The sequence below is a fragment of the Necator americanus genome, chromosome II, assembly GCF_031761385.1.
Source record: "Necator americanus strain Aroian chromosome II, whole genome shotgun sequence".
In the NCBI taxonomy this organism is placed as follows: Eukaryota; Metazoa; Nematoda; class Chromadorea; order Rhabditida; family Ancylostomatidae; genus Necator; species Necator americanus.
The window spans coordinates 34,454,185-34,467,539 of NC_087372.1; the positions used below are offsets into that span (position 1 = coordinate 34,454,185).

General features: G+C 33.7%; 1 protein-coding gene across 1 annotated transcript in view; it reads left to right on the forward strand.

Moving 5' to 3' along the window:
- Window positions 1-1,496: 1,496 nt before the first annotated feature.
- The window catches only part of RB195_020402 (uncharacterized protein), a gene marked incomplete at both ends in the record, with an annotated part of 59,807 nt that continues 47,948 nt past the window's right edge, over window positions 1,497-13,355 (forward strand). The window contains 5 exons of the mRNA XM_064188683.1: window positions 1,497-1,559; window positions 1,659-1,749; window positions 2,807-2,944; window positions 5,305-5,392; window positions 9,839-9,902. Of these exons, the coding sequence (XP_064044564.1) occupies window positions 1,497-1,559; window positions 1,659-1,749; window positions 2,807-2,944; window positions 5,305-5,392; window positions 9,839-9,902 (444 nt within the window). The remainder of the gene's footprint in view (window positions 1,560-1,658; window positions 1,750-2,806; window positions 2,945-5,304; window positions 5,393-9,838; window positions 9,903-13,355) is intronic.

The window sequence follows — 13,355 nt, forward strand, 5'->3', positions numbered from 1 at the left end:
ATAGGCAGTTTGTGTGACCTGTACTTATTTTTGCAGACTCTCTTTTTCAAAAATGATAAGAAGAAATTTTCAAGAATTGGATTAGAATAGACAATAATGTTTACATATGGATTTATTCATTTATTTGTTTATTCACTTACTTATCTATTTATTACCATTAGACTCTATTTTTCTATCTATTTATTACTATTTACACTTACGTATCTATTTATTTATTTACTTATTCACATCAATAGCGCACCAAATAAGAGGAATCAGATACATATTGTTTGAGTAAAGGTCAAAACAAAAAACATAGAAAATTCAGCTATTAATTGTTTTTTAAAGTTTAATTAAATGATTTTAATGATTTAATTTGATGATTTGATTCGTTTTCGATTGATGATTTTAATAATTTGATTTGAATTCGACGAATTAATTTAAATTTAATTTGCAAATCATTTTTTTAAAATTTTTCTTTTATTTTCTAACACTTAAAACTGCTACAATCCTTCTCGTTGCGGGTAAACCGGTCGTCCCCTCCGTCCCGCTCGTTCCTGTTGTGTCAATGAAAAGTAAATTACTAGCAACTCGAGTGTGAATGACTGAATGCGTTGACTGAGAGGCAAAAAAAATCTCACAAAATCATCAGAAAAATCAGACGGGGCGCATCGCAGCTGATCAAATCGAATTCGATGAGATATGGTGGAATTTTCGGCAAAATTTTCCGGCCAAGTTAACCCGTGTTAGCCACCCGGTCATGCGATCATCATTATTTTTGATCTTCTAGTCGATAACAGGTCGGTTTCAAGTGTTCCCATGTCTTCTTGACCACCTGTGATTTCCTTAGCACTTTTTTCTTTTAATTTTTCCCCATGGATTTTCTTTCTTAACATTTTTGACCATGCCGTATAGTCTGGTTACTGCACAAGTGCAAAATATACTTATCGATCGAATTGGATTTTCTTTGTTATCGTTTCTTTCTGTTGCACATTCGAGAGTGGCTTTACTTCGATAACAGTTTCCAAGAGTTGAAAATTTTGATTTTTTTTTCTGAAATTTCCAACGATGGAACTGTGATCGCTTTTTTTTCAGCTGTGTTTGTAGTGATCGCTGATAGGTACACAGGAACGGCGCATTTTGCATCCTACTCTTTTTTTCTCTTTTTTCCTTGTTTTCTCATATTTACTCTCTATTATTTTCTCTACCTCTCCGTTTTCTATATTATCCTATGTTAGTTTTTCTTTGAAGTGAGTGTCTTATTTCAGATTTATCATATTTTACGTTTGTTTCCCTTTTTCATTTTTTTCCACTCAACTTTTTTTTTACAGAAAAAAGTGCTAAAAAGTTCATCTCAGCATTTTTCTTTGTGAAGACGACATTTTTTTTTTGTTTTCCTTTAACAACTGATATCCGTATTTGCGCTACTCGATGTTTTTTCCACTCTTTAGTATCGATTTATTTTTGATCTTGGTTTTTTTGCAGAGTAATTTTCCGAGTTTGCTCGCTCGCTCGAGATGTCGTCGGCGAGCAGCGTCTGCTCTTCAAACGACATCGACTATGCTGTACTGGATAGTCGGGTTAGTAATTCACAAATACAAAAGATATTTATTGATTGAGCTGTTTATGATTGAGAAACGTTGAGTTTATACATGCATAATTGCATAATTCATTTTTAGATTCCTCCGGCAATTAGACGAGACGTCGAGCGATTTTCGATGTTCATCTCCAGGCTGCGGGCCGCACTCGATGTCAACACAAATGTTCCAGGTCAGCGACGCCCAGTTAAAATTAATTATTATTAGATTACTTGAAATTTAAATTTGCAAAATATTAGTGATGTGTAAAATATGTGTAATTTAGAATATAAATTAATGTAATAGTAAAATTGTGTAAAATATCTGTAAAATGTTAGGTTGTACTAACAGTTTATGCTCCTGCGGAATGTCCGTTCCCTCCGAATGATGTGGTGTTGCCTAAGTTGAAATACTGTGGATTCTTGGATTTGAATGATTACGACTTGGCAGATCGTCGACTTTTTCTCAGATGGTGGCATCTATGTTGACCTGGTTGGCCGTAACCTTCTCGCTGTATTCCCTTTTGCACTCTAGGTCTCTTCCTGGGTCAGGAATCCCTTGGAGTCTCGAGGTACAGCGCAGAAGATGCCTCCAGCTATTAGATCCTACGCACTGGTAACTACCGATCTTACGGTTACGGTATTTATTAGCTGCGCCCTTTATAGAACATGTTAACCACTAGGACCATTGCCATACAAAGCGATTACAATTTTTTTGCGAAATTTTGGGAATATTACGGGATTCACTGTAGGTGCAAGGGTTTGGATGTCCACAAAACCCCGTTATATAACCATATGGATTGGTTGGTGCCGCTTTTGCTTCGATCCTATTGAATCATTGATAACAAATTAGATCTGAATGAAGAGACGGTAAAGATTTTTTGCTGTAAACGATTACCGTGAGCGGATGTAGCACAGTCGGTAAGAGGTTCGGCTATGAGTGAACGATCGTTGGTTCGAAACCGCCGTGCGGTGCCAGCCAATTGTTTCATTCCCCTGGAGTCGTTAAATTGATGCCAGACTCGTCTGAAAGGATAAAAACATTGACATGACACATCGGATCGCCCCCGCAAATTATCTTAACCCTGCCCACGCGTCCATAAACCTCAAACGAAGTCGGAGTTGAAGTCGAACGCGTAGGCGACGCAATCCCCAAAGGGTCTGACACGCCGTGCACTTTATCCGTTATTCTTTATAAAGATTCTGGAGTATTTTTTTCTCAGTAAAAAAAAATACCAGAAATTTTTTCAGATGGCGAATCTATGTGTGTAAGTGTACATGCTGCACTAGAAATGGTCTCCGAGTCGATGCGTGATCTCTTCAAACATCCACAATTTAAGACGAATCAAGTGATTTTGCCGAGTTTACAATTGGTGCAAAGTGTTAAGGGTAAGTTCTTAAGTAGTTTATACTTTTGAATAATTTTAGAAATAAATATAATTCTGTTTTCAATCGTTAATCAAGGAATACATTATGTAACATTAACGATTTGCCAGTTTTTAATGGCGTAGGAGCTTTCCTAACTGAGTCGGTCTGGACTTTTTCCCACTTTTTAGTACAGAGTTGCAGTTCATCATATTATTAGAACAAACAGTAAGTTAAAGGCAAGATTTATACGTTAATGAGCTTTAATAACAAAAATAAATACTATCGTAGTTAGACACTTGTTATTAACGTATTAAGATATCCATCTATTTTTGTTTAAAAATCGATCAATAGTTAGGAAACCACACTTCGACTACAAACTTACGTTGCTCTGGTATGCAGTCAGAAGTGTACTGATTTCAGCAAAAAAATTCTTCAAAACTACTTCCTCTCAAAAGAAGAAGGCCCTTTTTAAAAAAATAAAAGGTAAAAACGGGAGAGCGTAGGATTTTTTTTTACACTTAATTATATAGCGTGGAAAAATTTCGTAAATCTCCTAAGATTCCCTTAGTTCATTTAAAAATAAAGTAAAATAAAAAGAAAAAAATAAAAATTAAAAAAATTATAGATAGATTAGGTTTAAAAAATCTTTATAAAAATAAAAGTAAAATAACTACATGGTCTTACGATTTTTAAATATGGTCTAGACGTGAAATGGCGCAAAAATAGGACTTCTGTTCAAAGAATGAATTGAAAAAAAAATGAACAGAAGCGTCTCAAATCCTAAAAATCCCGTAAAGAGCGCTTAGAAACTGATATTTTTAAAAATTAGGTCAAAACTGCGATGCACTGCACTTTTCGTTTCATGCCTTTTTGGATTGGTACCTAAAGTGATAAAATGTCGAAGTAAAGGGATGAGAAATATTTTGCGATAGTAAATATTGGCCTACTTGTTTTTCTCTCAGAAAACTTTTTGCGCTGTCCAGTTATTGAAATGGCAGTTGAACCTTTGAGTGCACTTTTTTTTAACAAAAAAAAAATGTTTGTAGGATTCACTTCAGGTATTTGTTGCCGACTTTCGTTGTTGTTGCATTTTATTTTATCTTATCGTCCCTTTATCTTAACTGTGACGTTTCCTGGCTTCCCGGCGCAAACAGTTGTAAAATGTGGGCGAACTGCTTTCCACGTTTGGGCCACAAAATGTACTTCATTACTAAAAATGCATCCATACTACGTTTGCCACTACGCAGTCATCGTTCCCGAAATCCTGAGCTACATCCCAGTGGTCAGGTAAAACAAAAGAAAACTTGTTGCCGTTGCGTAAGCGACCGTGTTCGAGGCGTTGCGGTAGAGCGTAGCGGTAAGGATCGAGCTGGGACCTTTGCTAGCACCACACATCGCAGCATTTCTTGGTGGTCCCGCCACAATCCTAACAGCTAACTCTCAACCGCGATGCCTTGAACGCATCCGCTTACGCAACCGCACCGGGCGTCATGTCGTTTTGATTCGAATACACGATGCGTCGGTCGTAACGTACGTATTTTCTTTGATTCCCAAGCACTCCCTCTTTCCGTTGCTTAGGCTCAATTGAAAGACTGCCGCCAGGAAGTTAAAAGGTAAAAAAATCAAGCAAAAAATCTCGAAACCAACTTTATACGATTTTCGCAAAAAAAAAACCCCTTCGCTCTTTAGGCCCCTTATCCGATATATACATATTTGTCCCTGCAAAATAACAAAATAAAATAAATAAATAAAATAATTATTATAAATAATAATGCAATATAAATACGATGGAAACGAATCCATCGGCGACTTCTTTTCCCAATCGTGCTGTCTAACATTAACATATCCGTTCTCGGTGTAATGGGACTTCGCTGCGGGACCTAGCCTAGAGACCTAGGAGCTCGGGAGAGTTTGTTGCAGAAGTCTCTTGGATGGACGCTAAGAAAAGTGGAAACATATTTCTGCCGCGTAATGAGATTCTCCGTGGACTTATCGGGTAGTACTGTATCCATCCAAGGGACATTTTTTTTCTGCTAGAGCGCGTTTATCTAACTGGTAAGATTTTACTAGATCTGAATTTTCTTTCTCTTATTAGAATTTATCACGAGACCACGGTGATGGATCTGACATCGGTATGGCACGTGATCGCACGTGACCGACGCCACAATCATAAATGAGTTGACCTCGAAAGAGATGTAGATAAATATGCACAGCTGTGTTTACCATTTAAAAATTAAGAGAGAAATTTTTTGAATTCAGTTTATGTCCCTCTTATTCATTTCTTTTAGAATATTCTTTGTTTGTTTTCTGTTGTTGTTCTTTTTTTTTCGGGAGAAATCTCTAAAATGAATCCATTTTAATCAAAAGCAAAATAATTTCAGATCTCAAATTTGACAGCGCCACAGTGGAGACGAGCAGAGTGCACAACATTATAGATCAACTTGAATCAGCAGTGCTCAACACTATAATGTAAGTATTTTATTTTAGAAAACATTTAAAAATTCAGGAGGTGATAATTCCAAGCGCCAACGTGCTGTAATCGAATAGACGTGAAGAAAATGCGGACTATGAAGTTGTTATCAAAGTGCCGCGGTCTCACGATTTATCTCTGGAATAGTGCCTATAATTCGCTTATGATCGCTATTAAAAACGAAATTTCAACGCTTTCTCGGGATTGTAAAGAAGATGGCGGTGAAAGTAAGGATAAAAGTGAAAGTTTAAGGCATCGGTATGAGAAAGAAAGACGAAAAAACGATAGAGAAAACTACATATGAGGGAATAAAAAGGTGGATGTACGTAACGCAGTCGACAAGAGGTTCACCTGTGACTGCACGATCGATCCCCGGGGTCAGAACCGCCCCGGTGCCAACCAAGCCATTCCGCCCTTCGCGGTCAATAAACAGATACCAGACTTGTCTGGGAGGATAAAAGCACTGACATGACATATCGTTTCGCCCCCGCAAATGATGCAGTGATGGACTGCACGCACGTTCAGAAACCCCAAACGATTCAGAATTGAAGTCGAATGCGTAGGCGTATTCCCATAGGGATTGGATAAACGCCGTATCCGATAACTTTATCCTTTATCTTGTCATAATCATAATTTCTGTAGAAATAACAATTTCTTATTCGATGAACAATAATTTCTAGTTTCTACAATAATTTTTACATTCATAACTTTTTATTAATTATAATAGTTCAAATATTGTTATGATCATTGTGAACTAATCAAAATTTTTATTTTATTTTATGAAAGTATGATCTGAGTGTTCATCTGCGATACTATATTACTTCCGCATAACAAGTGACTAGCCTCTTGGCTTAACTACTACAGTAGGCCGAATATGTTGTTATGGCAAAATGTGACCTTTCCTAACCGATGAGCAGCGGACATTGAGTGTTCAGACGTTGTACATATTGAAAAATTTCTAAATTTAACCCTAGCGCTGACCTCTATGCATGGATAAAGTGGATACTAGGGGGATGCACCAAGGGATTTTTACAGTCTTCTGTTTTTTTTTTATTATCTAGAAAGCACATAGGAACTAACTTAATTGATTTTTCTCAATTCTCAATTCGACAGAACGAATTCCACGAACCGCTTTTCCTTTTTATGGTCACACGCTGATCGATCGATAGTTATCGAAATTACAGAAGAGCGGGATCGTAGCGGATTTCGTGATTGTGTGCGAACTAACTGTTAAATAAAAGATAAGAGTTAAATAAATAAATAAACAAAAAGTTATAAGTTATTGATTATCGATTGAAATCACTTGATGTTCTAAGACCAAAATCCAAAGCGCTAAAGCGCCTTTTAATGACAGTTTGCGTCGTTCCTCGTTCGCTTTTCATTGTCGAGGCATTCGTCGTAGCGAAGTTCCGCGTGGAAACAATGACTAACAACGGCTTTTCTTGCCGATAACAGAGCGAGACGCGAGAAATCTGTTGGTTTAACGGAAAAAAATACCCACTATCCATACTGATATACTGATAAATAGTTCTCGAAGAACCTCGAAGCGGAACACCGTGTCGTGGCCAACAAATGCTTGACGCAGAATTTTTTCTGTGAGTTTTCTTTTGATTAACAAAATCCCTAAAACCTTTATTTATTAATTTATTATTTTATATTATTTATATATATACTTATTTATATTTTATTTATGATTTTTTTGAAAATATTTATCTCCTTAAAACGCCCACACATTTGTGGATGTTCTTAGATCTTTTGTCATTTGCAGTTAAAATATCGGGTTTTTCTCTCGAAGAAAGGATTTACTCTTAATTTTTGGATGGAATGGATTTTATAGTTTTGTAATGTTTAGAATAAATATGGGATAAAAGAGAAATAAAAAATCAATGAAAAAAGGGAAAAATGAATAAATAATAATAATAACAATAATAATGAAATAAAACTAGAATAAAATAATTGAATTTAAAAATTCTAATTCTTGTCCAAGTGTCTATACATCTATTAGTTGTACAAATTTCGTTGTTTAAAATCTGGGAAAAAAATCTAAATTTAAAATAAAAATATGTGTTTTACTAGAACAGAAAAAAAATAAATGAATTAGAAAACGCAAAATACATAGTTAGTACTTTTCTACCGAACCATTGTTTTTTCGCGATAATATTTGCTTTGGTGACTGACTAGTTATAGATATGGGGGAAAATTCATCATCGCTAGGGGTTCACGATATGCGTTTATAGGGAAAAAATAATTGTAGCACTACAATCGTCATGAAATTGCTGCTTTGAAAAAAATTTTCCTCCAGGAGGATTTAGAAGGAGAATTTTGTCCGTGAATTCTATGCTCTGTAATTCCAGGGGCGTGGAGATGATGGACTATCTCCACAGCCTTGTAATTACAGGGTATAGAAGATAGATACTAGCAATTATTTTTTTTCAAAAAAAAAGGATGAATGCGATAAAAAAGCCTGCAAATGGAAAATTTCCATGAATTACAACTTGTTAATAAATATGCGATAAATATGGGAACGCTAGCAGAACGTATACGTACGGATTTTTTCTTTTGTTCCTATTTATTTGTTTCCATATTTATTTCTAATTTATTTTTATTTTCTATTATTATTTATTGCTAAGAAAAATCCACTGAATTTCGTGCAGAATTCAGCAGCGGTGAATACGTACGGTTTACTTGTTTTCCTTTGTTTCTACTTATTTGTTTTTAAATCTAATTCCATTTTTTTCCATTATTATTTATTGTTAAGAAAAATCCGGTGATTTTCGTGCAGCGTTCAGCCATTCGTGGAGGAATAAAACGTGTGGATCGGCACGCAATTCACCAGTTGAGGCTTTTGTTTGCGGATTCCACGAATCCACGCCGTCACAGATCTTTTTTCCCTCCGTGTTTTATTTCATAATAGCTATGACTTAATGCGATGAAGAAAAAAAAAGAGAAAATATTTGATTCATCGACAACATACACACATTTTTTAACAAACGAAATGAACGACAACGACGCTCCCCGTTTTCAAACGATTGCCCTCCGTTCGTGTGCCTCGTTCAGTGTCACAGGAAAATTCTTTTATCTGTCATTAGACAAAATTCTGGCTGAAGTTTTTCCCGGTAGTCAACAGAATTTACAACGATTTGAAGGCAAAATTCCCAGCTGTATGGATATATCTTCGTTTTCGCGAAATTTTCGGGCATTTTCTTACTTACTGATTTATTTTTATTTTGCTTTTCTAAATTTTTCATATACTCCTACATTCTTTTCTTTCTTTATTTACAGATTATTTTATTTTATTGCATTTTTGTTTTACTCATTCTATCATCCAATTAGCGAAAGCTAAATTAATTACTTGATTTTTTATTACTTCGAGCTTTTCTTTATTTTCTTTTTTTTTTGCTTAACATTTTTCTCTTCTCTTAAAACATTTGTTATTATATTTGCTTTGTTTTATTTTAATTTTCATCAATGTTAGCGATAACTTATTTGTTGAAAACTTTCCCTTTCGTTTGTCTTCTTCCCTAAGCAAATATTATTCGTATTGTCAATATTTCTATAAAATGCATTTCAGAAATAGAGAGAAAGAACGAGTCAATAACGAGAGAAAACGAACGAAGATAAATAAAATCTTTGAAAAAAAACTAGGACTTATTAATTGCAAGAAATAAATAAAATGATAACCGGGAAGATTACTAACTAAGATTACTAACTGACCGATTGTTAGCTTCCTTCCTAGGTACTTTGAATGTTCTGCGCGAAAATTTTGGATTAATCTAAAGCCTGGAGAAGTCACAAATATGTTGTGGCTACAAATTTATCCCCCGTTTTCAGTCTGCATGTTTGGTTTAATTTTATTCTGCGAAAAAAGTTATAAAATTGAAAATAGGCAAAAAAAATTGCTGTTTAGATTGCTTATCGATTACTAGTTCTAGATCGAGGTAAAGCTTAAGTTATTTCCGCTTTGTTTTGCCTTTGCTCTTTTAGTTTTTTTCAGCAGCTTAGAGAAACTTGTAACTTTTTTTTGAGCCACTTAGAAATTTGGCTTATTTTTGCGTTTTCTTCAAGTTTTATCCGCAAATTTTCGGGCAAATGTTTCTGACTATTTGAATGTCTGATTTTAATTTTTTTTTCACTTCGCCATAAAATGGTCTCCACTTCAAAGTGGAGACCATTTTATGGCGTACTACTCATTCTCAAGAGATTTCCACCATCACCAGAAGTTTATTTTCGGATGCATCCTCGATCGATGCGCGCCACCATGCAGAAGTACATCATAGATCCCATCGTTTTTTTAAGATAAGAAGTACTTTCGAGAGCCGTACATTTCAATGAACTTAAGTGCTTTCATATTAAATAGGCTATATATGTATATTTAAAAGAAAACCCAGGAAAAATACATCCGGATCGATACTGATAGTCTTATCTGACAGATTTTTATTTTCCAGAAACAGTCACGTGCTTCAGCCGAGTCCAGCACGGCACTTCACTCTTGGTCGACGCCCTAAGCCTGTAAGTACCACTTAGATTTTTTTCTCGTACATATTGAACTACAGAGGTGAAATGCTCAGTAGAAGTTCCGAAATCCTTCGGATTACTTCGTTTCGACTCCTTGTTCACTTCGACTTTGGTTCCGTTTGTTATTCCATTTGATTTTTAATTATATAGGTGGAATAGGATATGGGAATAGAATCATGTTACAAGAGAGGAGGTTGAGGAGGAAGAGGAAGGGGGAGGGAGGGAGGATGAAGTATAGGGTGAGGCTCCGAAAAGGTGGTTAAGAAGCGAGTTTGTTTATCATTACATTATTATTATTATTATTATTATTATTATTATTATTATTATTATTATTATTATTATTATTATTATTATTATTATTATTATTATTATTATTATTATTATTATTATTATTATTATTATTATTATTATTATTATTATTATTATTATTATTATTATTATTATTATTATTATTATTATTATTATTATTATTATTATTATTATTATTATTATTATTGTAGGATTATGATAAATATTCTGATTTTCATCACATTATTAATTCTATTATTATTATTATTATTATTATTATTATTATTATTATTATTATTATTATTATTATTATTATTATTATTATTATTATTATTATTATTATTATTATTATTATTATTATTATAATTATTATTATTATTATTATTATTATTATTATTATTATTATTATTATTATTATTTTTTTTTTTTTTTTTTTTTTTTTTTTTTTTTTTTTTTTTTTTTTTTTTTTTTTTATATTTTTTTTTCTTAGGTACACAAGGGTAAAGTGGATGACTAGAGTTGTAGTTGGATAAATTTTTGGCAAGGCAAATATTTTCCTATTCTTATTTAATTAATAATAAGTTTAAACAAATTCGAAGATCGATAATCTGATACCAGACTTATCAAGGAGGATAAAAACATTACTAGATGTGATACATCAGCTCCCCCCCGCATTTGTCATTGTAAGACTGCAGGTGAGTCCAAAAATTTTCAAATGGTCCTGACTTGATGTCGAACGTGGTGCAATGTCCCGAACGAATTGATATGGCACGACATTTCGTGCTTTCTATTACAAAAAGAATAGAATCTTGTGTACTTTTGGAATATTTTAAGCATTTAAATCAATTCAAACCACTTCGATTTTTCTTCTGGAACTTCCAGAATTTGAAGATAAAAAACACTTCAAAAAACAACACTAAAACAGACCTTTTCTATTTCCACAAGTGTAATAATAATTATTGAATAATTAGTAGCAATAAATTTCCACAAGTGCGTAGAAATTTGAAAAATTAATTAACCAATTAAAAATTCAATTAGTTAAAAATTTAACTAATTAAAAATTTACTGTAATTTAAAATTTGTGTAGAAATTTTAAAATTCAAATCGGGACCTACCAAATTGAACTGTGCGGGATAGAAATTTCCAAGAACTCATTCGTTCCCGTAGGAATTAATCAACACATTACATTTTATTTTTATTCGACTGATGACCTCAATAACTGATGTATGCCGTAATTTATGAATTTATTTATTTATTTATTTATTCCAAATTTTTACTCATTAAGCTAAAATTGATTCTTGCAAACACAATGATAACGCTGACCTCATCCGTAATGCGTTGACTCATCCGGACGACACGTGTAGTTCCGCCGGCCGCCGGGACCACGTAATGGACTTTGTGTTCAGCTGAGCTCAACGACAGTTCCGCTAATCATTCAATTCTTATTAGCCTCCTTCCAATGGCTTGTGTGAATTTCCATCGAAATCGTAGAAGTTTACCGTTTCGGTTACGTTGGCCGTTGCACGAGAACACGGTAAGTGATCGCAGTTCGCGTAGTGGAAAGAAGGAATTGCTAGTTTTGGTCGTTGTCAAATTTCATCAATGGGAAATTTTTCTGATTTTTTCCTGTGTTTTCTACAAAAGCAAATTGAAAGGATAAAAGGATAAAGTCGCTGGCGTATCAATCCATCCGGGATGCGCCAACGCGTTTTTTTTACAATAATACAAATAATAATAAATAGAACAATAAATATAATATAGTATAATAAGTGAACTGGCCAAGAAATGAGATTCGCCGGTCGATTTCTGACAATTTCATATACCATAGACTAGCTAGCATTCACCTAATTGAATATAAAATAAATTATTAATAAATTTAAAATGAAATTGAATATAATAAAAATTATTGATTAAAAAAAACTGAAGAAAAAAAGAGGAGAATGCATTGCGTGAAAAAGTGAGCATAATACGTTGACTAATATATAAATTATAATTAATAATTAATTATAAGATTTATTTAAAAGCCTTGCTTTGAAATAAATTCAGAAGATTGACATTTCTCTCTTTTTTGAGCAGCTAAACACCTTTTCTTCGTCAACTTTTGACTTTTAATCTGATTTTTATGGTTTTTTTTTTACTTTACATTTTTTCATTTCATCTAATTCGAGTTAATTGGCTTTATTTTTAGTCGTTTTTTTTTCTGAATTTGTTCTCTTCTTTTTTTTCAAGAGAGAGAGAGAGGAGAGGACGTACTTTTCTGGAATGTAATCTCCCTCTCCTATGCCGATGGTATCGTCTGTCTGCTAATTTAGCAGAAGGAGTGGCAATAGGCTTATCGCACCGAACCATCAAATTTTACAACCTTTTGTTATGGATGTTATTAGGTGATCGGATAGATTTTCATATGATTTTTTCTGTGTGGAAAATTTACACATTTTCTCTACTAAGTGAATTTTTGTGTGTGGAAAACAGAAGGAATACAATTGATCTACTAGTTCTGCATTGTCTGGATGATTTCATTGAAAAAATCCTTATTTCCTCTGAAAAATGAGCTATTTTCGTTTTCGAAAACCGTTTTAGGTATCATTGCTATGTACTTCTCTCAAAGTAGTTTATGTATCGAATATTGTCACCGATTTCATTAATTTTCAACAACTTCTATTTTTAATTATTCATTTTTTATTATTATTTTATTTTCTACCAACAAGTTTTCCTCAAGAATTGTATTTTGTGCGTAAAATTGACAACTCTGACACTTTTTTCCTTTTTCTCCAAATATTCCCCGTTTCAAGTAGGACAGCGTTCGAACTAATCGATATATGAGGAATTTTTGCTGGAGTTCAAGCGTTTTTGAACAGTCGAATGACTCGAATGGTTCGATTTTTGGTTTCCGTTCGTTGTATGTGATAGAAGAACAGTTTTTCTAGTAGCTCTCATATCTAAATGTCCAGTCATCAACTATGACAGTCATCCAGAAGGGAGAAAAAACCACGTAATCATCTGATCTGATCATCTGATCTCGCCAGACCGGAGGGTCTTTGCGGATTTGATCGTTTCATACTGTAGGGCGTATGAATACTATCTTCTCAATCATCAGTACAGCACGCTCCGGAGAAAAAAAAGAAGGTATTTACTTTTAAAGGTCTCAGCGGCGCGCGT